The 23,246-nt window shown below is 34.7% G+C and overlaps 1 protein-coding gene across 3 annotated transcripts; it reads left to right on the forward strand.

Moving 5' to 3' along the window:
- The first annotated feature begins 1,132 nt into the window (after positions 1–1,132).
- Positions 1,133–21,295, forward strand: LOC129256691 (myosin-M heavy chain-like). Of its 3 annotated transcripts, none has more exons than XM_064094837.1 (6): positions 1,133–1,391; positions 10,272–10,390; positions 11,225–11,760; positions 12,448–12,549; positions 14,921–15,083; positions 16,658–21,287. In XM_064094837.1, exons 3-6 carry the CDS (start codon positions 11,625–11,627, stop codon positions 17,259–17,261), a joined length of 1,005 nt encoding a protein of 334 aa, XP_063950907.1. In that variant the 5' UTR covers positions 1,133–1,391; positions 10,272–10,390; positions 11,225–11,624; the 3' UTR covers positions 17,262–21,287. The 3 variants fall into 3 exon arrangements, with proteins under 3 accessions (XP_063950907.1, XP_054750831.2, XP_063950913.1); XM_054894856.2 differs by having other exon boundaries at positions 1,148–1,391; positions 12,451–12,549; positions 16,658–21,295; XM_064094843.1 differs by lacking the exons at positions 1,133–1,391; positions 10,272–10,390; positions 11,225–11,760; positions 12,448–12,549 and adding an exon at positions 13,414–14,557 and having other exon boundaries at positions 16,658–21,294.
- Positions 21,296–23,246: the final 1,951 nt, after the last annotated feature.

The raw sequence follows: 23,246 nt of genomic DNA on the forward strand, positions 1-23,246 counted from the left end.
CATTTTGCATGATACATGTTCCTGTGTGTTATTCTCACTTCTTGCTACTTTTCAGGTTGAATGCTTCCAGAAGCAGTCTTGTTTCTCAAGCATGAATTAAGCATTTCTTTTCCTACTTTTCCACTTGAGAGTGAAGTGGTTTACTGTATGGATTAATGTTGAAAGCATTGCTTGGCTTAGTTTATATAACAGGAGGGGTGGTGCCCCTTTTTGTAATGTTTCTTTAGCTCAGTAGAGATACTTTAGTCTCTGACTATAACCAGAGATATTTTTTTGCAATCATGAAAATTACAGTCAGTTACATGTAGATTCCTTGTTTGCTGAACATGTACAACCTATTCGCATTACAGGGTATATTGTAAAGGTATTTGTTTATTCTCATGATTTTTTTAATATTATTTTTAATTTATTTATTTTATATGTATATAAAAAGTTAATATGATATTATATTATTGTTTTTTGTTTTTGTTTTGGGGGCATTGGGGTGAGTTACTAACATTGTAGTTGTCTTGATAAGCAATTTACTATAGTATGAAAGCCTTTTATAAAGTTGTATAGACATGGACAGTTAATTTTCTTAATAGGCCCATTTGTTTACTTGGTTGTTCCCTTGACACAATAATACCTGTGAGAGTCTGGTGATGCCACTGTGATTTCAACCTATGTATAAATGGTGCTTGAACGGTTGATCAATGAGGACGTCTGTTCCTAGAATGAATATAAATCATTCTAATATAAAGAATGAATATAAATCAAGGGACCTCTGACTAATATTTGTATTGAAATGTGGCTAAATCAACAATGGAGATGACCTCTCACTGCTAGTATACATGTACATGTACACCATTATTCTCCTAAAAAATATGAATTGTCAGTAGCATGTTCCACTGTGCATGATTTACAGACAGTAGAAACTCAACTATTTCATTTCATTGTATTCACAACACTTTCCCTCAATCCCTCACCACTTAGATTGGGGATTAAACAGTGATATTTGTACAGCCTAAGCCTCGCCCTTGGTTCCTATGATTGTATAAAGACTGTATAAAGCGCTAAAGTCTGATAGAGAGGGGGATGTTGGTTTTTTTTGCTTGGAGTCGTTAAGAAGAAGAACTGACACTGTGATTGAAAGACAGTCTATTTGCACAGGCTTGTAGTGAGTATGTTAAGCGAGGGTACCACTTATTAAATACAGTCTTCTAGGCGATTCAATTAGTCAGGTATATTCTGTATTAAACAAAAATGATAGAGGGAATGCTTTAAGAGTAGGTTTGAATTGATGCTTGTGAACACTTGTTTTGATCAGTTAATGTTTGTTTGATTGCATTGAAGTGCAGCAATTGCAGAGTCATCGATCTTTGACATCCAGCTATAGTTTATTGGTAGAACAGGTAAGAATCTGTTTGACTGAGTAAATATGTGATTAACTGTTTTTTCTAGCAATATTAAAGATGTCTGGAAGTATATGATGTGAGCATGCCCTGTGTATGAATGACCAACCACTGGGTATTCATTCAATGCTTCGATATGACTGTAATATATAGTTGATTGATGCTAGTCCATGTGAACACTGATGGCCTACTTGTACATTGTACTTTGTACATTGAGTGGTTTGACCTTATGCTCCTATTACCATGGTAACTGTATACTTTACAGTCCATTCAGTCTGCTTATCAAGTTGGTGATATTAGTAACCATGAAGTTGCCATGGAAATGCAATAAGCATCGCTTCTGGTGATTGCACCAAAGTGTCTTGGAACGTAGGACTTGAAAAGCAAGAAAGATATTAGTTTGCACATGTACAGTGTAGGCCTATATACATGTAAATCATGTTTTTTCTTGAAACCACATCATATCATGCTGATTATTGAAAGGGGGGGGGGAGACAGACTGACAGAAAGAGAAGGTGAAGGAGTGTGGGAAAGGCATTTCATCCATCTCCATGGTTCAATATCTATGTTCTTTATATTCAGAAGCTTGACAATAATCTGTATTTACATGTACAATGTAGTACACAGTTTTAAAAAGTCTCTCTTCATCCATGGCAGGGATATGAGTCTGCAGAAAAATCATTGAAACAAGAATACATACATCACAGGTGTATGTAGTATGTACTCAGTGAATACCACTCTTGTGGGCATTCCTACTTTTTCACGTTTGGGAAAATAATAGTTGGTGGATCCTTGTAGATGATTCTGCTATATTTAACTTCTCTGGTAATGCCAATTCCTGTTTACTACACTACTACCACTCCCTCCCCATTCCCCCTCCCCAAGAATAAGGAAATGATGTAACTGGTACTGAATAGCACATTATGAATAGATTGATATTTCTATAAAATGGTTAAAAGGATCAGATGCCAAACAAAATACCACCAGCATAGTTGGTTTTATTGTGAGAATGGAATAGCAGGATTACCGTACTGTTTGCTGTAGAATGTCAAGTTCATTGTTGTTGGCAGATTTGATGTATCGGTACATACTGTATCTCTATTTGAAATCCATTCTTTTATTGGGAATGGGGATATGTACAACAGGAGTGTGTCAGTTCATGAGCTTTTTCTTGTTAATAATTTTGTATATTTTGTATTATGTATATTTTTAACCGAAAATGAAATAAATGCGAATTGAATTGAATGTACTGTATTTCATGTGATATGGTGTCATACCGGTAAATTAAAAATTTGTAATCATTATTTTGGGGATTTTCATCAAATCTACACCAATATTTTTCTGTACCTTTTCTGCTTAAATTAAAGCCAACTTATCGTCTGGATGAAATATCCCTTAATATGATGTTTTCACCCTTCCTCCAATTTGTGGTTTAGTGGCGTGTGAAGCAAGGCTGTGGTCTATCTATGTACAATCTGAGCTTGTTTCACTCACTGTTATGTGAATGGTGTTGATACCTTGATGTTATTGAGCAAATAGGTTTGGAATCTGACACAAATGATCCTTCTATTGATTTTTTCTTTTCTTCTCTTTTCTCTTTGTCTGTTACCCCTCTCAAGATCTAGCAATAAAATTTGTCTACAAGTACAACACATGTCATTGCTTATTTTGTAAGACATTGATCATTTAATGTTTGGCCAATCAGGTTCATAATACTACGTATATCATGACCTTGCTTTGTACACTGGATATATGTGGACAATTAAGATTCAGGATCTTTCAATTGTATTGATTATATCATCAGTTGATTTGACAGACTCCTGTCACCATAATGCCTATAAGCACTGCAGCCTTGTACACCATTCTTCAGGTTACATACAATGCAAATTCATGTTTGGAATTGGAAGGAGTTCACTTGAATGTTGAGGTTTAAAGATAAATTCCAGTTTTGGTAACGATCTCAAAATGACTTTTTACAGAATCTAATATAATGACCACCCAAGTGTCTGTTTGTATGAATAAAAAATATGTGCCAAAGGATTCTGGAAGAAATTGTGTTATTGCTGAGAAATAAGCAAAATAAGCGCGGATTCGGTCACTTCCGTCGGGTCTTTATTCCAGCAATAATAATACACTGTCCCACGTGTGCCTATCTGTGTTGGCGATCTTCAGTGTGAACATTTTTCAGCGTAGATTTTAAGATTTCACAAAGTTCAGTTCATGTAACTGTACCAGATCTAGATCCTCGATGATATACTGACAATTAAGCCTGGTTTTACAGACTTTCTGATGAAATCAGTGTTTACTGCAATTACTGGAATTTCTCTTTAAGAGAGCCATTCAAATAGCTTACTCTATTATACCAAGCAAATGGACATTGCTCTTGTAATCAGATTATTGTACCTATTGCAGTACTAAATGAGGGTAAAGGTAGCATTTTACATCTGACCTGAGGGAAATTTACCTGTGTCTTACATCGGGGGGGGGGGGGGACTCAAAACTTACTTTTTTTGCAAATTTTCACAAAATTCTATTAGAAATGTGCACCAAATGAACCTTATAATGGTTGCTCTGCTTACCTTGAACATTCAACACATTCTTGCATACCAGAAAAAAAAATCAATTGTGTTTAGGTTGTATAAATTTAGTCTGAATCTTCATGAATTATTAAAGATAAATACCTGTTGTGGTAATGATCTCAAAATGAGTTTGAACAGAATCCAATGAAATTACCACCAAAGCGTTTGTAATTAATTTGTATAAATAAAAGATATGTGCCAAATAGCTCTGGAAGAAAGTGTGTAATTGCTGAAAAATTAGCAAAATAAGCACGGAATTCCATCAAATGTCGGGTATGTTTCGAAGCAATATTAATATACTGTCCCACATATGCTTTTCTGTGTTAGTGATCATTTATCGATTTTTAGCTAAAATTTCTTGATTTTACAAAGATAAGTTTACCTTTAATGTACATGTACCAGATTCAGATGTATGGTAATATTTTGACAATTAAACTTGATTTAAAAGACTTTCTCATGAAATAGTTGTTTGCTGCAACTACTGTCTTTTACCTTTAAAGAAAATAATACTGGGACTTCACTCAAGATTGTTCATAAGTAAAAAATAAAAAATACACAACCCAAATAAAATCATCTGAGAAGTGTATCTGTAGATCAAAATCTCTATACAAAGACGATCTTTATGTAATATGCTGGTACTGAATATGTATTTTTAAAGTTTGGAGACCTTTATTCTCTACTGACAAGATTGACATGACCCTCCATCAAAATTTGCCTTACTAATTAAATCCCAATTATGTGTAAATTGTTGTTGCTCATTAAAGACTGAGTGGTAGCATGCTGTAGCCTAGCAACCAGTATTCTAATCAAACTTGATTTATACTCTACTAGAATCCATCCATTTAATGCCATGTATACATTCACTTCTTGATATCTTTCATAAGCTATGATGTACATGTACACACTCAAAGTAAATGTATTATGTGAGTGGTGAAAAAAATCTAGAATGAGTAAAGAAGCACAATGAACTACATGTAGCACTTGATATTTTTTCTTTACTCATCTTGTTTTCATTCACTTTTTTTTCCTTCCCTTTTTTTCCTTCCAAACTCGTGGACTTCTGAAAGTTGATAATCTATACCATGTAAATTATTAGTTGGAGGCCCACAAAAACACCAGAGATATAGAGATATCTTTGCCCTTGGTTCAGTCATAATACATAATAGTCCTATAAACCAATTTTGGTTGCTGGTATTGGGAGAAAGCGTTATGTATACAGGGTTGCTTTATAGCAACCGAGTGTGTTTATTGACATGCAATGTTCTAAATTCCATCATTCTGTTTGCAGTTGTAATTTGTGTGTACATGTTTATCAATATTGAATTTAAGTACAGTACATGACCATAGAATGTCAGCATGTTCAGCATTTTTAGGAGGTCAGATATTTCTTTCTGATTCACAATAGGCCTACACTTCATTTACAACCCCAATGTTATTCCAGGGCACTTGGAATTTAGAACATTGCACATTCAATAAACACACTAGGGGAGTGTTTTATGAAATGAGTTGTCAGATGTTTTATCCGACAAATCTCATGTTATCCATCAGTTACCATAACAACAGTGCTTTTCAGTCGATCGTAACCGAGGAAAGTTGTGGGATCTGACAACTTGTCGGACAAAAATGTTGGTGAAACGCTTCCCTGTTTTTGTATGGTTCTGTGGCTGCCTTCGTTAAATCTTTATACGAAGGAGTTTCGTTCGCATCTATTTCCAACTGTTGTTATTCGCAAGGCTTCTCAACGAAATACACGCTGGACACAATTTGCTAGAATTCCACAAACTTATGTTTTATTCTGCAACCCAATAGCGTAAACTTCAACCTTGAGATCCAAACTCGTACTCAAACTTGAGATCGAACTTTGAGTTAAACCTTGAGATAATAATCTGTAACAAAATGAATAAACAAACAATAATAAACAAATGTTTCATCAAAACTTGTCAATAACTAAATCTAAATTAGTGTAGCAATAACTATTATATATGATTAAATAAGAATCAACCTTGTGTTAAAATAAATGATCAATATACAGATGTACTATTATATCTTAAAATATTAACCTACATAAATCAACAGAGTATAAAAATATACAAGGAATAATGTTAAGCTGGTGATTAAATCCCCATATGAACACAGCTGCACTCACTGGCCCGTATTCTGAAGTCGGGTTTAAGTTAAACTCAGGTTTAAATTTGTGGTTTAAGTATGGATGGCCAATTGTTACATAAATCACTAACAGTAGAGATATCATATTTCAGCTCATTTGGCTCTTCAATCATTCACAATTATCTAGGAAGTATAAATAGATGATTGTCTTCACCATCGGTGAATCAGGAAAGAGCACAGTAAACATAAGAAATGTACAACTTAATAAAAATTTTGATACTTTTGGCTTCCCATACTTAAACCACAACTTTAAACCTGAGTTTAATTTAAACCGACTTCAGAATACGGGCCATACTGTGCAGTGCATTACTAAGTATTCCACCAATAGACAGATTAGCCGTGTGAACATAACTACATTCCAACCCAGTCACAAATTCAAGGTTTCTCCTAGCCTCTTGTTGAGGCCCTGGCGGCTGCTTCCCGAGGGATTTCCTAATTCGCGTAGCGAATTAGGATTGGCGCGAGCCAGGGCCTCTCGACATCTGAGCTGAATTATATATTCATGAGGAACTTCTTCCTAATGAATATACATGAGTCATAATATTACCGGTCACCTTGTAAACCAATGAAAAGTCAAAGCTGTTTCGTCCGGGGTTCGGAATACTATAGTAGTCCACTATTTTGCAGGGGATTCATTTAATTGCGGGACACTAAAGGGGATATAACCAGCAAAATGCTACAAGTAGTGGTACTACTACTAGTACTGGCCGTAACAGACCCATCACCGCCTCGAAACTTCCCGGGAGATACTGGTCAGCCGCTGGTCAGACTCGAGTCAAGGGAAGCAGCTTCACTCCAGCATTCCCTCACTGCACAGCGGAGATCGATAATCGACGCATGAAATATTACATTTTTTCCATATCCTGTGGGTAGATTTACAAAAACATCTCGTCCTTTCAGTGCAGATTTAATTTAATCGACTTGCAAATCCTTAAATCGGTCAATATTCAGCATTTTAGAGGCATATTCAATGCTCTTTGATATTTCGTCGTCACTCTTCGCCAAGAATCCACGTGTCGCCATTCAAAATGAGCTCATGAATATTCAATATGACGTCATAGCAGCCTGCGCTCTCATTGGATGATTTTCACCAACCAGTTTTTGGTCGGAATATTGGTAAAAACAATCAAAAACAAAAGAAAGTCGGTGAAATTCGGCTCAGATGTCAAGAGGCCCTGTCTTGCAGCGCTCTGCTTCGCTATATCTCTTGCTTCGCCATGTTCACTCGGAAAGCAGCCGACAGGGCCTCGACAAGAGGCTAGGTTTCTCCCTAAATCACTCACTCTCCGATGAAAGTTTTAGTTTTGGTCTAATACTCTAAACTGATCATGAACTACATGTATAAACAGTTATCTACATTATCACATAATTATCAAACATTTGATTATCACTAACTTACTTACTATATGAATGCACAATTATACTTTCTATCAACATAAAAAAGGAAATCTACTCCACTCTGCTATACACTTCGCACACTGTATGCATGACTCATCTCTTTGTCTACTACTAACAGGTAGGCTACTGTGTGATGAAAGCATCTCGGTAAAATTATATCTCTACCAAAACTTACTGTATTCAAATAAAATGACAATTATTAACGTTATATAATATGATTAAGAACATAATTAATATAACTGAATTATATCCTTACGGAATTGGGCCTTTGTAGATGTTCCACAACTAACTTTTAAAGATTTCTGCTGCAGTGTTATATAACGTGAACCTTACTGCATCACTTCGACAATGAGAATGACCAATACTCTTCCCAAAATGAAAGTACATGTAGATGAGATGAACAAAGAAATTCTAACTTTGTGACTCATTAGTGAAGTCCAAGAGGAACTTTCTAGAATCTTACTGGTAGTCTTGTCTTCAGACTTTTTATAACTAGAATATTACATTTTCATCACTACATCCTGATGTAGTCACATGTTCATATACTCTCTCTGTTCTGCAAAACACACATTCTTCCCCTCTATCTCTCCTTTTCTTTTCTTACTTTCTCTATCTTCTGCTGCTCCTATGTACCATGTGTATGTAAATGTATATTGTTACCACTGATGGAAACTATTTACAGGTATATTGTATTTCGTCTTACAACATTATGAGCTCATAAAAATAAACCCTTATCATAATGCTTAAAGGTAAATGCTAGTTTTGGTAACGATATCAAAATGAGTTCGTACAGAATCCAATGAAATGACCACCAAAGTGTCTGTTTGTATAAATAAAACGCATGTGCCAAAGGATTCTGGAAGAAATTGTGTAATTCAAGGCTCCACATTAACTTTTTTTGGTGGTGGCCCGTTCGGGCCACCTAAACCTTCAAAGAATTTTTTTTGGTGGCCCGATATTAAAGTTTGGTGGCCCGAAAAATATAAAGAAAAACATTAAAAATGAATAAATGGGTATAAATGGTTTAACCACTGTAAAAAAAATGAAAGAAAATAATAAAACGGCAAAAAAAAAGTGTGAGAAAATTCCTTCCCTATGTTTGCCAAAATGTTGGAAAAATTCACATTTCATATTAATGAAATGCCTTCCCAAAGTATTTACTTTCTCAAGAGTTGTTTAAGAAGTCATTTATAAACAAGAAAGAAAGTAACTGTCTGTTTATTTTTGGCTAGAAAAGACCGGAAAAGACACAGCTTCGAAAGAAACCAAGTAACAACATACATACAAATGCACACGTGGGACTGTGATGTACTCACCTTTTTTTTTTAATGTGTATTATTTTCATTTGGAAATCAGTCTTTTTGAGTCAAAAGAGAGGTCATGATTCCTCTTTTTAATGCTTGCAAATAATCAGGATACACCAGATTTTAGCAAAAAGGTCTGTAGAAGGGCATTTCATTGGTATAAAATGTGACTTTGACTTGGATTTTCACAGTTCTGTGGAAGATATCTTAGCAGCAACATTTCGTATTGCAGCTCCCTGAGTCTGAATAGGCTGCTAACGCGCAGCTGCTTCAAGCATGCAAAGCTCACGCCAGCCGGCCAGCGCGGTCGGCTGGAAAGCTACTTAATGCTATAGCGGTGGGCCAACTTTGTGTGTAGATCAACAAAAAGGGCGCATGACGAACTGGCTTGCAATTTGAACTGTAGAAAGTTGATAAATGCGTGCAAAATGGGGAGAAAAATTGCACTATTCTGAAAATTATTGGTTGCCCGATTCGGGCCACCAAAACTTAATATTTTTTTAATAATGGTTGCCCGAGGTGAATTTCTGGTGGCCCCGGGCCACCGGGCCACCGCTAATGTCGAGCCTTGTGTAATTGCTGAGAAATCAGCAAATAAGCACAGGATTCGGGTAGAGCGTCGGGCCCGACGCTCAAAGCAATAATTATACACTGTCCCACGTGCGCTTATCTGTGTTGGGGAAGTTCAGTCTGAACATTTTTCAGCGTAGATTTCAAGATTTCACAAAGTTCAGTTATGTAACTGTACCAGATCTAGATCCTCGATGATATACTGACAATTAAGCCTGGTTTTACAGACTTTCTCATGAAATCAGTGTTTACTGCAACTACTGGAATTTCTCTTTAACCTGAACCCTAAGTCCTATCCTTAAACCTTACCTTAACTCTGTACATTTTTAACATGATATACAGTACATGTATAGACAGGAAACACACTGTACTACCTTAAAAACACTATAAAATGAGCAGATGAACTACTTTGGAAGTCAAAACTCATATCAGGCTTTCATAAAATCTAATGAATCATATATCATATCATAAAAAGGAAAGTGCTCAATGCTCATAGCCTTTGTTTTCCACCTTTAGAGTTGCGGATTGTGATCAGTCATGCATGAATGATTATAATGATAATGCATATTTTCATAAATGTCTGTGATCATTGAATCTTAACTCGCAATGCTTCAATGATCATGACTTATTTATTTTATAATGGCCAATTTAGGAATTTTGGGTTCCAACATAGTTCATCTTCTCATTTTGCATTGTTGAATGTAATGTAAAATAACTCTTGTAGACACTGTACCTCATTCAAATTTTCATTAAGAATTAATTCATGAACAATATTGTCACTTCACTTTTATGAGAATAGAATGTTATTGTCTTATCAAATATTTAAGATATCTGCCTTTCCTCATTTCATTCATGAAATTAAGATAATCAAGATCAGCAAGTCCTATAAGATGATGTAGACATATAAACCTGATGATAACCAGCCATCATGAACAAATTCAATAGGTTTATCTTCAAGTATTGACTTTAGAGCTCTGTAAATGTAAGTATGATGCTTCATTTGGAAATCATCATCATGCTATGACCCTGCTGCAATGAAATACCTTAACTATGAGCTTTTTTAGGGAAATGTTTTTACTAGTAAAATTGTTTTTACATTTTCAATGCAACGATAAAAGACGAGGGATATGATAACTTGTATGCAACTGTCTCAGTTGGAAAATGGCAATCTAGTTCGAGATATGTACTTGTTTCGACACATAAAATTATGGAATCAAAACATTTTTTGTTTTTACTGTAAGTACAGTTCATGAAATACTCATTGAATGTAAAGTTTGTTTTCTGTTTAATGCAAAACTTGAGCTGTTGCAGTTGTAGACATTTTCCAGGAAATTCTGACACAATTCAAAGCTAAAGTTTTCATGAAAATGAACTGAAACAATGTATACAAGTAATGCATGCCCAGATTGCTGAAACAGATAAATATAGATGGGTGCATGTTATACTTGGGAGAAAAGACCTACAGTTCAAAGATAGAATGCTTATTTTGAAAAGTAATATTTATGTTCTACATGTTCCTGAATAATTAGATACATTGCCTCTGTGATAGAATTCATCTTGTGAAGGTTTAATACCCAATCTGAAGTTTATTTTCAACAATAAAACAATCTATTCTTCATTGAATGGCATTATGATAAATACAATTAACTTGTTCCTTATTCTTCATTGTTCTTTACTCCATCTTTTTCTCCATACACTGTACAACCCTTTGTTTTCCTTTTCCCCTTCTCTATCACTTTGTCTTGTAATATTTTAATTAAATTTTCTTTCTTTTCCTTGTTCTTCTTTACCCTCTTTCCCTTTTTTTCTCATGTAGGACTCAACGGGAACTGACCGATTCTATCAACCAAATGTGCTTTTATCACCAATGATCAACTCTTTAAAATTATGATCAAATTTTGTTTTTATATGCCATCAGTGATCAACTGTTAACCAGCTTTGAACAAGAATATAGTTCTTTATACCATGGACCTACGAGTAGGTCCATGTTTACACACATACTGATAGTTGGTTTGAGAATTTATTTTCACCAGTCTGAGATTTATTTCTTATTCTTTAAACACAAATTGCAACAAGTGGCATTGACAGAATGGGAAATATATAAAAATGACTAAGTACCATATCTGGATGAAGACTTTGTGCAAAGATAAGTAACAAATCTTCACTGATGATATTGCACTTGATCATGAATAAGTGATACATGTAATCTTCCTGAGATGAAGGAAGATGATAAAGGAGGAGGAGGAGAAGGAGGAGGAGCTGTAATGAGCAGTGGAGCAACAGAAGAGATGAGTGATAGCTTAGCAGGGGAGGTAGTACAGAGCGGAGGAAAGGAAAATGTACCAAATCCAGGTAGTTATTCTCAGTTTGTTTTAAAAATGTACAGACTTCGGCTTGCTTGTACACATACAGATTGATTTGTTCAATTTTACAAAGTTCAGACAATGACAACTCAACATGCTTACACATTCTAGAATCACTAAAAATAATACATGATTTCTCATGAGATAAATGATATTTCAACATGAGTTGTTTGTTGTTGAAACCAGTGTGTGTAATCTTTTGATATGATCTCATCAGAACCTTTAATAGCATACCACAGTCATTATAAAGCTAGTTGGGTATATGCCAGTAATTTTAAATGATATCTTTCTAATCAGAGTTTTTGTTACCAAGGATACTCATATCATGAAATTTATATTCTTCATGTGCAAATAGACAGAATCAGCATTGTGAATAGTAAATAATATTGATTATGTATTCTGATATTAGATTTTAAACAATATCTTCTGGTGTTTGTATGTTCAAACTGTCAAAATTCAATCTATAAATTATTTTTTATTTAAAGTTAAGGTTAGTTAGTCATGAGTTACTATAGTTACTCATGGCCCATACAAAATGCACTTCCTTCAATTTTCATACAGACGTAGATAAGGATTTTAGTCAGTTTCCAATCAATGACAATGTTCCCACTGAGCCTCTGACTACATCAATGCAGGGCATTAATAATACAATATTTTTTAATTTCTTTGTTTTAAGCAGCTCAAGAAAGGCCCTATTCCAGTAGAAGCACAACATCCTTGAAAGATGAAATACAACAACTATCCAATAAGAAGAAAGAGCTGCTGATGAAAGATAAAGGTAATTATTTTATGCTGTCTATATGCAACTTTTTTTCTGGGTACAACCCAAAGGCACTTAATAAACTCTAGATGGCGCTGTTTGTTTTTGTCTATTTTCATCATTGCATAACAATTCTTGATACTATGATCAATTTGTAAATATTTCAATAATGATATGAAAAATAAGTAGATATGCAGGGGGGGATTTGTTTACCTTTTCTGTCTTCTAAATATTAAAAGTTCTTTTACTTCATCAGAAAAAAATTTACCCTTTGGTTTTTCTTTCTATTTATTTTGTGTAACGTACATACAAGATTAAATACAGTTTGTAGTGAAATGTTTACTTTCAAATGGGTATATAATAAGTTACAGAATGCAGCGTGAATAAGTCTAGAAATACAAACCGTATATGTAGTGCATTGCCAAAAAAAATACTGTACTAGTGAGTTAATGGACTTCAGGACAGGTTGCGGCTCAAACCCAATGAAAATATATGATGGGTGGGAATACTTGAGTTAACCTGTTAGCTATGTGAACTATGTGAACATGGAATGTACACATTCCTTCAGGATAGATACATTGTTGGTGTATGGCTGGTCCTGGAAGGTCTTATCCAACATGGAATCCATTATATCTCTACTGCTAATCCTTTTCCAAATGGAATATAGACACTAAACAATCAAAGATCTGATTATTTAGGAATAAAAAACACCTTGTGTCCCTTTTCTTTCCTCCTTCCTAAGTTCCATCTCAATATTGACATGTGGATGATGAATAAAGCACCTTTTGTTTTCTCTGAAACATTGTATCATTCTTTAGCTCCTGAAGGTAAATATTACTGGTAAACATGTTAATGGTGGCTTGGCTTGCAGTGTACATGTTCATTATAGTTGGGAGTTAGGAGTTCTGAGTCAGTTACAGTTAAGATTGGAAGGGTGCTTACATGACATGTCTTTGGTGTCTGTTGGATTTCATGCCTGATTTGCATGTATTTTGTTCTGGATTCTTTGTGACTAGGAATTGTTGATATATTTTGTGTATTTGGTTTCTGCCTTGCACCCAGTATATAAGATTGCATTCATCGATCTGATATTTTATTAGTCAGGAAAAATCTTGGAACCAGTGGGATTTTAACATTTCATTTACCGATTGCCAGTTAGCGACTCAACCAGGCCATCACTGGTCCATGGCACAGAGGCGATGATACAAGAACAAATACCACAGTACCTCTTATTTTGTAATACGACTTACATTCCTAGTCCGCCATGGACAATGGAATGAAATGCCAGAACGCCAGAAACCGAATGTACGATATCAAAACTTCCCAAGCAAGCCTTAACATTCTGTTCATATAGTTTGTATTTATGGCTGAGTAAGAAAATGTTGTAAACAGTGTTAAGGCTGATGCCCTTTGGTCTTCTTTGAGGTCTCTAACAAGTAAATCATCTATACGAACCTCAGTCACCTGATTGATCTTCCAACTGAGCTGTTTGTTGTCAGTTCCTTGGTCCAATAAAGGATGACCTTTTTGTTTGAGGATAAACGTGATTTCTAGTCACAATGAGGATGTGGTCATCAGGCTATTTTAAGTCTGTGGCAACTGGAGATGGAGAATGTCTATACTAACTTTAGCATGTGTACTTGATGCCATGTAGCATTGTCATCTATACAAGCAGCATTTCTCAAGACTTTGTAGGGTGCCATGTGAAAGATACTTTGTGTTTTGTTTAACCTTTTTTTTGAAACATTTCCTGCAAGCTTTGTTGAATTAGATTTCTCCATGTCAAAATGAAATGAAATCTCATCAACTTGTTTGGCAAGCATTGGAACCCACTTTTTAAAAAAGACTTTTATACCTTTTGGGAAGACATGGATACTCAGGCTTTTACAATGGCATAGTCTAGTTCTTACTTCAATTTGGTACAGAGTGGAAAGAGGAGGCTTATAAGTTCAAATGGCTGCCAGTGGAAGTTGCAGTAACTTCCATTCCTGGGATGAGTTTGTCACTGTTATAAGAGACCTTTCCAGTAAGTTTGATAGACAGCATGATCACTAAGCAATGATTTCACTTTGAAGGAGAATGTATTTAGGAATCCCTATTTTTGTATTGACTCAGTTGTGCAAAATTGTCCATATTTGAATTTCAAGCCTTTATAAAGCTCTTTAGTTATGAGGGGGGCATTTTATTTTGACGTATGTGGAGTGAAGTGAAAATTTGTTGTTGTTAATTTTACTTATTTCCTTCATATTTGAAATTTTGCCATAATTTTATGGAATCTTAATGATTGTATACATATTCAGTGAAGCTAATAAAGGATAATTTCCTTGATGTTGATTTTATGCCATCTGATATTTTTACTGTTGATATACTTGGTTTGTTTGTTATTCAGAACCAGACCTATGGAAGCAGAACATCCAGGATCAGATAGAAAAGGAGTTAGAGAGAAGAGTCAGAGATGCTCTAGAGACACCTCCTCTTGAGAGAATGAGAAGAAACAAACATAAAGCTCGTCTTAGAAAACAACAACAGAAGAAGAAAGAAGAAGAAAAGAGGTGGGATGTGTTGATTTTGCAGTCTTTTTTGTAAAATGAAGTGAGCTGAACCAAATGAACCTTTCCGTTGATGATCTGCCATGCTGATATGGCAAACTGTATTCTTTGTTGCAGTTATGACAAAGATAATTGATTTAGAGGAAAAAATATACAAAACAGGAAGAAAATCTGGATAATCTTCAAGAAATTTGCATGAAAAGAATATATTGAATTAGAATGACTTTATATGCCCCCGCAGAAGAAGTCCGGAGGGGGCATTAAGCGTTGCCCCTATCCGTCCTTCCGTCCGTCCCCCACTTGGTTTCCGTGCAATGACTCAAAAAATATTCAATGAATTAAAAAGAAATTTAGTGTGTAGGTAGATGACACCAAAATACAGGCTAAGTTCGATTTCGGAATCTGCAGGTCAAAGGTCACAGCTCATTAAATATGCGAGTTGGTTTCCGCATGATAACTTATGAAATATTCAACAGATTTTAAATAAAATTGGGTGTGTAGGTAGATTTGTAGGTAGATGACACCAAAATACAGGCTAAGGTCGAATTCGGAGTCCACAGGTCAAAGGTCACAGCTCATTAAATATGCGAGTTGGTTTCCGCTTGATAACTTATGAAATATTCAACAGATTAAAAAAAGGTTGGGGTGTGTAGGTAGATGACACCAAAATACAGGCTAACTTTCGAATTCGGAGTCCGCAGGTCAAAGGTCACAGCTCATTATATATGCGAGTTGGTTTCTGCATGATAACTTATGAAATATTCAACAGATTTAAAAAATTGGGGTGTATAGGTAGATGACACCAAAATACAGGCCAAGTTCAAATTTGGAGCCTGCAGGTCAAAGGTCACAGCTCATTAAATATGCGAGTTGGTTCAAAGGTCTAAGTTTGTTCATTATATATATGCATATTGGTTTCTGCACGATATTAAGTTCAATCATAAATGAATTTCTGATCGCGTTAAGCGGGGGTGTCTGTGTCCTTTGGACACGTCAAATTTCTAGTTTTTATCACAAATCATGTATTTGATTATTTATTTTCATTTTTTATTCAACATAGTTCATTATATGTATGCTTGTTTTATGTTTAACTTCATGAAACATAAACGTGATTATCATGGTCATGTGGTCTAGTGGTTGGAGCATTGGACTTGTGATTGAGAGATCATGAGTTTGAATCGCAGCTCGGCCATTATCTCCACTTTAACAAAAAAAGGCTCGAGAGTAATTTCTGTCGTCTTTAAGGTCAGCTACTATGACTAATCAAAGTAGACATAAAATGTTTCCTGTGTAATTTATTATTTACCAGCTTGACGTTGATGCGGCAGAGAGCTGCTCTGCCAAGTTCCTACAGGAGTTACTTCAGCTGAAATGGAACAGATTGAGAAATAGCTTGCATTGCAGATCTGACATCTGCCCAGGAGAATGTTCAACTATTTATGCTGAAGAAGTGTGTTGTGGATTTTAATTTCAAATGAAAAATACCTTGCAATTTTAATAGCTGAAGCTCTGAAAGATAGTAATAATATGGAATGAATGTGATATGATATTTTTATTGACAACCCTTCCTTTCCTAGATCCCTGACCCTAGAAGAGTGTGATAGCCATGCCCAAGCCTTGCCATCTCTTAAAGAGAAATTCCCTTGGAATGATATCAACTCCTCCTTTACCTACTTTGATAACCCTGAGAGTCCAACATGGTTTGAACGTCAGATCTACAACACCCAGTACACTGATAATGGCAGTGAAAGCAGCGCTGGGTACCTTGATGTCAACGGTAATCAACCTGACTGTAGGACTCAAGAAGAACGGGATGCACTCTCTCGTAAGTCTTCAAGGCCTAGAACTAGAAGTGCAAGTGTCACATTGACTAGAGACAGGCAAAGAATATTGGCTGACAAAGGCGGGGATACAGATCCTGAAGAGGATAGAACTATCATAGACATAAAACGAAAGACCTTCCATCGCTTCACCAGCGCTGGTTTCAGGGAGGCAATGAGAAAGGGCAAAGGGGTATTGAAGAAGATTGGAAATGGGAAGTACATGGATAAGAATGGAGTGATTCTTTCAATGGATGGTCCTTTCTGGCCTCCGGAGTGTGGACCTCTTTACCCTAAACCCAATCACACCAAGAAGGTGCCATCATCTGCAGAACCACTCTATGATCATGGTAAGAATTGAGACTTGTTCAAACATGTAGCTCATCAAAGCTCAGCAACATGCAAAATCAACTGGATATTACTTGAACATTTCAACAGGCAGGAAGTTTTCTTCATGTAGCTACAAAATGGCTTTGAACAAGCAACATTTTGAAAAGATTTTGTGCAAAATTTATGATGATTTTGTGATGCTTTTGACCATAATCTTTTTCACAATAAAATGCCTATGGATATTGTACATTTCCCACCAAATACGATCCATGAACACAAAAACACTGCTGAGATTTGTTGCCCCTATCTGGACAAAGCTTTCACTAGAAATTGTGCAATTTTGTGTCTTACGTACAATACATGTGTGGGGTGTGGGTCTTTATGTTTGATTATGTCTTTATCTGTTTGTTCACTTGATGTATCTGTTTTCATGTTTGTTCTTTGTCTAGTCTTGTACACTACATCTAGAAATTAGAGTTTGTCATGTTTTTTTTTTTTTTACAAAGTTATCATACAGTATCATCTACCAATGTTTGTTGTCATCTTCTACTCTTAATAGTACAGACCACCTTCTGGTTTGGTTTTTTTTGTGTATGATTGGGATTTTGCTTGGGACTGGCAGGTGCAATACACTGTGTAACACCCTATTCTGACTAATAGTCTATTGGTTTTGACAAGCATACATCGTAGGTTGTAACTCTTCTGTACACGGGACCAACAGTTGCATCCTTTCCGATGGATGGAGTGTTTTCAAACTGCATTCACACTTGCTCTGAATCCAGTGGTGAGGCATGCTAACACAATGCTAGCATCAGTTTTTGTCTCACCTGCATAGCAGAGTGAGACTATAGGCGCCGCTTTTCCGATGGCGGCGACGGCGTCAACACCAAATCTTAACCGAAGGTTAAGTTTTTGAAATGTCATCATAACTTAGAAAATATATGGAACTAGTTTATGAAACTTGGACATGAGGTTAATCAAGTATCACTGAACATCCTGCATGAGTTACATGTCACATGACCAAGGTCAAAGATCATTAGGGTCAATGAACTTTGGCCGAATTGGGAGTATCTGTTGAATTACCATTATAACTTTGAAAGTTTATGATTCTGATTCATGAAACTTGGACATAATAGTAATCAAGTATCACTAAACACCCTGTACAAGTTTCAGGTCACATGATTAAGGTCAAAGGTCATTTAGGGTCAATGAACTTTGGCCAAATTGGGGGTATTTGTTGAATTACCATCATAACTTTGAAAGTATATTGGTCTAGTTCATAAAACTTGGATATTTAAGAGTAATCAAGTATCACTGAACATCCTGTGCACATTTCAGGTCACATGACCAAGGTCAAAGGTCAATGAAGTCCATTTCTGTTTTATCAATCACCCTTTTTTTGTGTGTTTCATATTTAATCGTACATCCTCGTAATTCCATTAACATAATTTCAAAAAATACCTGGTCACTTACAATAAATTTGCAAGATTTCTTATTGATATCCTCAAACCTAGCCTCATTGTGTTCATTCTTGTCAATATAATTCATTGTTATTTCTTATTTCTTTTATTTTATCTCTTATAATTTTTACATATTCCTCATCATTTAGAAGTAAACTGCTAAATTTCCAAAATCTGTTACGACATCGACCATTATCTAATTTGAGTTCTAAACTAATCAATTAATGATCAGATCTATAGCTATTATGGATCTGACAACTTGAAACCAAAGAAAGTAACTGATTAGATATCAAGAAAAAATCCAAACGACCTTGTTTTAAAGGATTAGGTTGTCTCCAAGTGTACCGTTTTAAATCTGGATTAATAGATCGCCATGGATCAATTAAGTTAAAATCATTTTTAATTTCTGTAACTTTGTAATGTGCGTTTTTATTATTTAATCGAACGTAGTTATATGAATCCAAATCAAGATCCTGGAGTAAATTCCAGTCTCCGCACATAATTACAATAGGATCGTTTATGTGTAATATAATATTCTCTAATTCTTCGAAAAAGCTGGGACAATCCTTGTTTGGGGCATAAAGTGAAATCAAAGAAAATTCTAATTGTCCAATACAAAGGCTTAAAGCAGCATAATTAAATTAAGTCATATAATACCTGTTTCACTTCGCATTGATTTCTTTTATCAAGTAATATCACGACACCCCTAGCATTAGAGGATTTGTTTGCAAAAAAACATGAACCATCTCAATCAAGTTCAACTATAGCCTCTATCTCAGGCACGAAAAGCGTATCTAATAAACAACCTTGGTAGACCAGCAGCACCATGATTGATGCTGCTGAGTAGGGCCATCCTCCCGTTTTCTATTTATCAATTCACATGTATCATTTTATATGTATTGTTATCTGTTTTTTAACGGAAAAAAATTCAATTCAACAAATATCAGCATTTTTACTTTTAAGATAGTTCAATACATCTTTTCTTTTCTGCAAGTTTCCCAGACCCCTGCAATTTACTGAGATAATTTTCAACTTACTATTCATAGATCGAAACATAGCATAACCCATATAAAAGCCATCGAAGGGATTTTTTTTTAACATACAAGACAAAACAAGACTTATAACATAAAAGACGACACCAAAACAACACCTGAACAAGACAAGAGACTCGCACTGCGTTTCCTTACATAAATACCACACATAACAAAGGAGAGTAGGACTTTTCCATGGGGTCTCCTACGAAATCCATTTCTTACATAAGAACGTAAAATCTGTAAAGAGCTTGAACCTTGCCCTTATTTTATGAAAGAGCATTCTTTCCTGTCATTTTTTCCTAAAAAACAAAAGAAAGAAGATATCTAGTTTGTAACCAGGAATTTACAACCATTTAACATAACAAAGGTAAACGCAATGTAGGAATAAATTAAGATGAACACAGATCATTGAAATGAGAATAGGCAAACAGCGATTCCGGTGCCGTATGTGTTCATAATTATCCTAATGAAAAGGGGGAAAAGTCGAAGCTTCGAAACCCTAAAATAATTTTTTAGAGTAGATGCAATTGTAAATAATGAAAAAAAAGTAAGGAAAATGATAATAATATATATATTTGCAATTTACAGCACCTTTGGCCAAATGAATTCTCAATTTTCATGTCTGTGTTCAACCAAATTATCTAAAATGACTTTATAAACATAAATCGAAGTTTCTTCAATTTACTTCCTGATCATTCTTACATCAGCTTTTAAACATTTCCGAGAAAATCAGGCTGAAGAAAATGGCTAATAGTGATGTTACTTTCATCGATTGAGTTACAGATCTCCTTGTATTAGTTTTTCAAAGAAACATAACCGAGGTCAAAATACATCTTGAAAATATTTAATGTAAATTGCATGATAAACGTGCCTATTTCTTATGTTCTTGCTTGATACACACAATAATATTGATCTCTTCTCATTTGACAGTCATATGAATGCTCTTTTCGTATTAATGTTCCGGAAAATGTTTACACTGTTTATCAAGTAAATATACAAGGAAAAAAAAATCTTTTGAAAAATAGAAAATATTTTGACTCTCTGTAAAAACTATAATTGATCCACTCAATTGCCCGTCCAATTATCATGATTATGCGGACACTGACTAGCTCAAGAACTTTAAACTATGCTTAATGACTGCAATAATTGTATAGAGTGAATGAATGGAATCGTGTATTTTATTTCCATTTTGTTCTGAATATAATTCAAAAAATATTCTTTATGTTTAACTAGGACATTTTTAATGTCACAACTTATTTTTTTCTCTCGTATTAATATAATTATATCATCAATCTATTTCCAAATTGTCAAACTTGAAAATAACTACTCTCTTTATACAAGCTATGAAGTCATTATTTATTCCACTTTTTCTAGTTTCACAAGCCTATGTCTACTTCACTGTCGACATATTGGATGTTTTTAATCTTTGAGTATTATTCATTGTACAATCTTTCAATTAAAGTTTCAAGTCTTAAGAATTGTATCACCACATGCCATGCGTATATATGTGGCAAATAATCCGTGGTCTGTGCTGTTTGAGTGAATGATACAATAAATACATCAATGTACTGAAATAAAAGTCTTTCTTCTTCTTTTTACATGAGATTGTATGCATACATAGATGAAAACTGGTTGTTCTACCTTTCAACTTAATGTATTTATTTTAAAAAATCATAGCATATAACCAATATACATTTTTTATAGCAAATACTATTCATCTTAGTCTCTACCTTCTTTTGGTATTTTGTTATTTAGTGAATTTATATATCTGCTATTTCAAACATAAAGTGGAAACTTATTTATCATAGTTGTTTCCCATCTGTGATAGCAATTTAATACTTAATTGTTTTATTTATTTTTCTTTACTTTATAGGGGAGACCGGGGTTAGTTGGAACGTTTTTGACAAAAATGGCTGTAAAATCCAAATAGATTTTATTCGAGAAACAATCAATATATCAGCTTGAAGCATATATCTCAGGGCTTCAAATGTACCCAATAAAATTTTTAACTCTATTATGGTTACTGAAAAAATCCACCTTGAACAAGACCATCGCAAACGTTCCAACTTACCCCCATATCGGGGTAAGTTGGAACATGGTATGGGGTAAGTTGGAACACTGCATGGTCAATTAAGAATTATACTAAAACTACTTAGAACTGTAATATTACATGGTTTTAGCCTATTTGCTTTATCTTATTCAAGTTTAAAATATTAAAGTGTGGATTCGTTGAACTTTATGTTTTCTATTATACAGCCACTCACGCAAGCAGACTGTGTAGTAGAATTCTGCATATTTGGGTGCGTTTGAGTTTACATGCAATTAAGTGTACTGTCAGCAATTTCATGTACTTCTGCATCAAATTTTTAAGACAAAAATTGATTGTTTATATTTTTTTTATAATTAATTATGCAAATAAGCATGTAAAATTTTCCCGATTTTTTTTGGTATGTTTTTGCCTTTAACTATTTATTAAGCTAGTAGAATGCTAATTTTTGGTGAGAGTATCAATTTTCACATTTATAACAAATATCCACCAAAAAATATAATTTCTTATGTATTTTTTGTTTTTTATTTGTATTTTTGTTTTTTCGAACTTTGTTTTTTCTGATGGACTTTGTCAGGAGTCTTTTGCGATCATAAATAGCATATTAATGAATCTAATTGAACCAGCAAAAGTAAAAAAATAATCATACATTTATGACTTTTGGTTGAAAAACACAATTTGCATTGACCTTGTACATGGAATCACGTTTTTGATCAATTTTGGGTCCGAACATGCACATACAATTTGTTGCGTAATTTTGAAACCGCGCACACAGGCATCGCAAATTTGGTCTCAAATGATGCGCAAGACTTGAAAGTAAAAAGTCAGCTAGCAGTGTAGTCAAAAAATTTCGTGCAACGGCGTAGTGACAAAATTTCTTGAGGGGGGCTCAAATTGACCCCCCCCCCCATTTTGATAAGGGTTAACATTGCATTAGGTGCCTACAATAGGCCTTAAATGCACACTCAGACCTAACTGATAAACAAAACAAGCATGGTATACAATACATGTTCAGAAGAGTGTGAAATACTTTGTTTTTTTTCTCATATCCAATGTTTTCATTCATAATTGTGTTTGGGGTAAGTTGGAACATGTTCCAACTAGCCCCTTCAATTTTGTTCCAACTAACCCCGGAGGCCCATTTGACGTTCATAAGCTTACAGCACAAAAAAGGGACTTTACCATGGCATAATAATAACCTCATTTTGTAGCTTGGTATAAGTGTCTATTATACCCCCAAACTGGCCAACTTGATCTATAAACTTCTCTGAGATAATCAAACATTTCTGAACGAGAAAAAATTTACTCAGAAGGTCAAAAAACAAAAATTTGTTTCTAACTTCACCAGGCTTGTTGCACATGTGTTGTCTGTAATATGGTGGATGGCTGTTGATAATGACAATAAATTGAGGGCAGTATTGCAGAAATTTATTTAAAGACGTTAAAGAAAATTACAATGTTTCAACTTACCCCAT

Source organism: Lytechinus pictus, chromosome 1 (genome assembly GCF_037042905.1).
Source record: "Lytechinus pictus isolate F3 Inbred chromosome 1, Lp3.0, whole genome shotgun sequence".
In the NCBI taxonomy this organism is placed as follows: domain Eukaryota; kingdom Metazoa; phylum Echinodermata; class Echinoidea; order Temnopleuroida; family Toxopneustidae; genus Lytechinus; species Lytechinus pictus.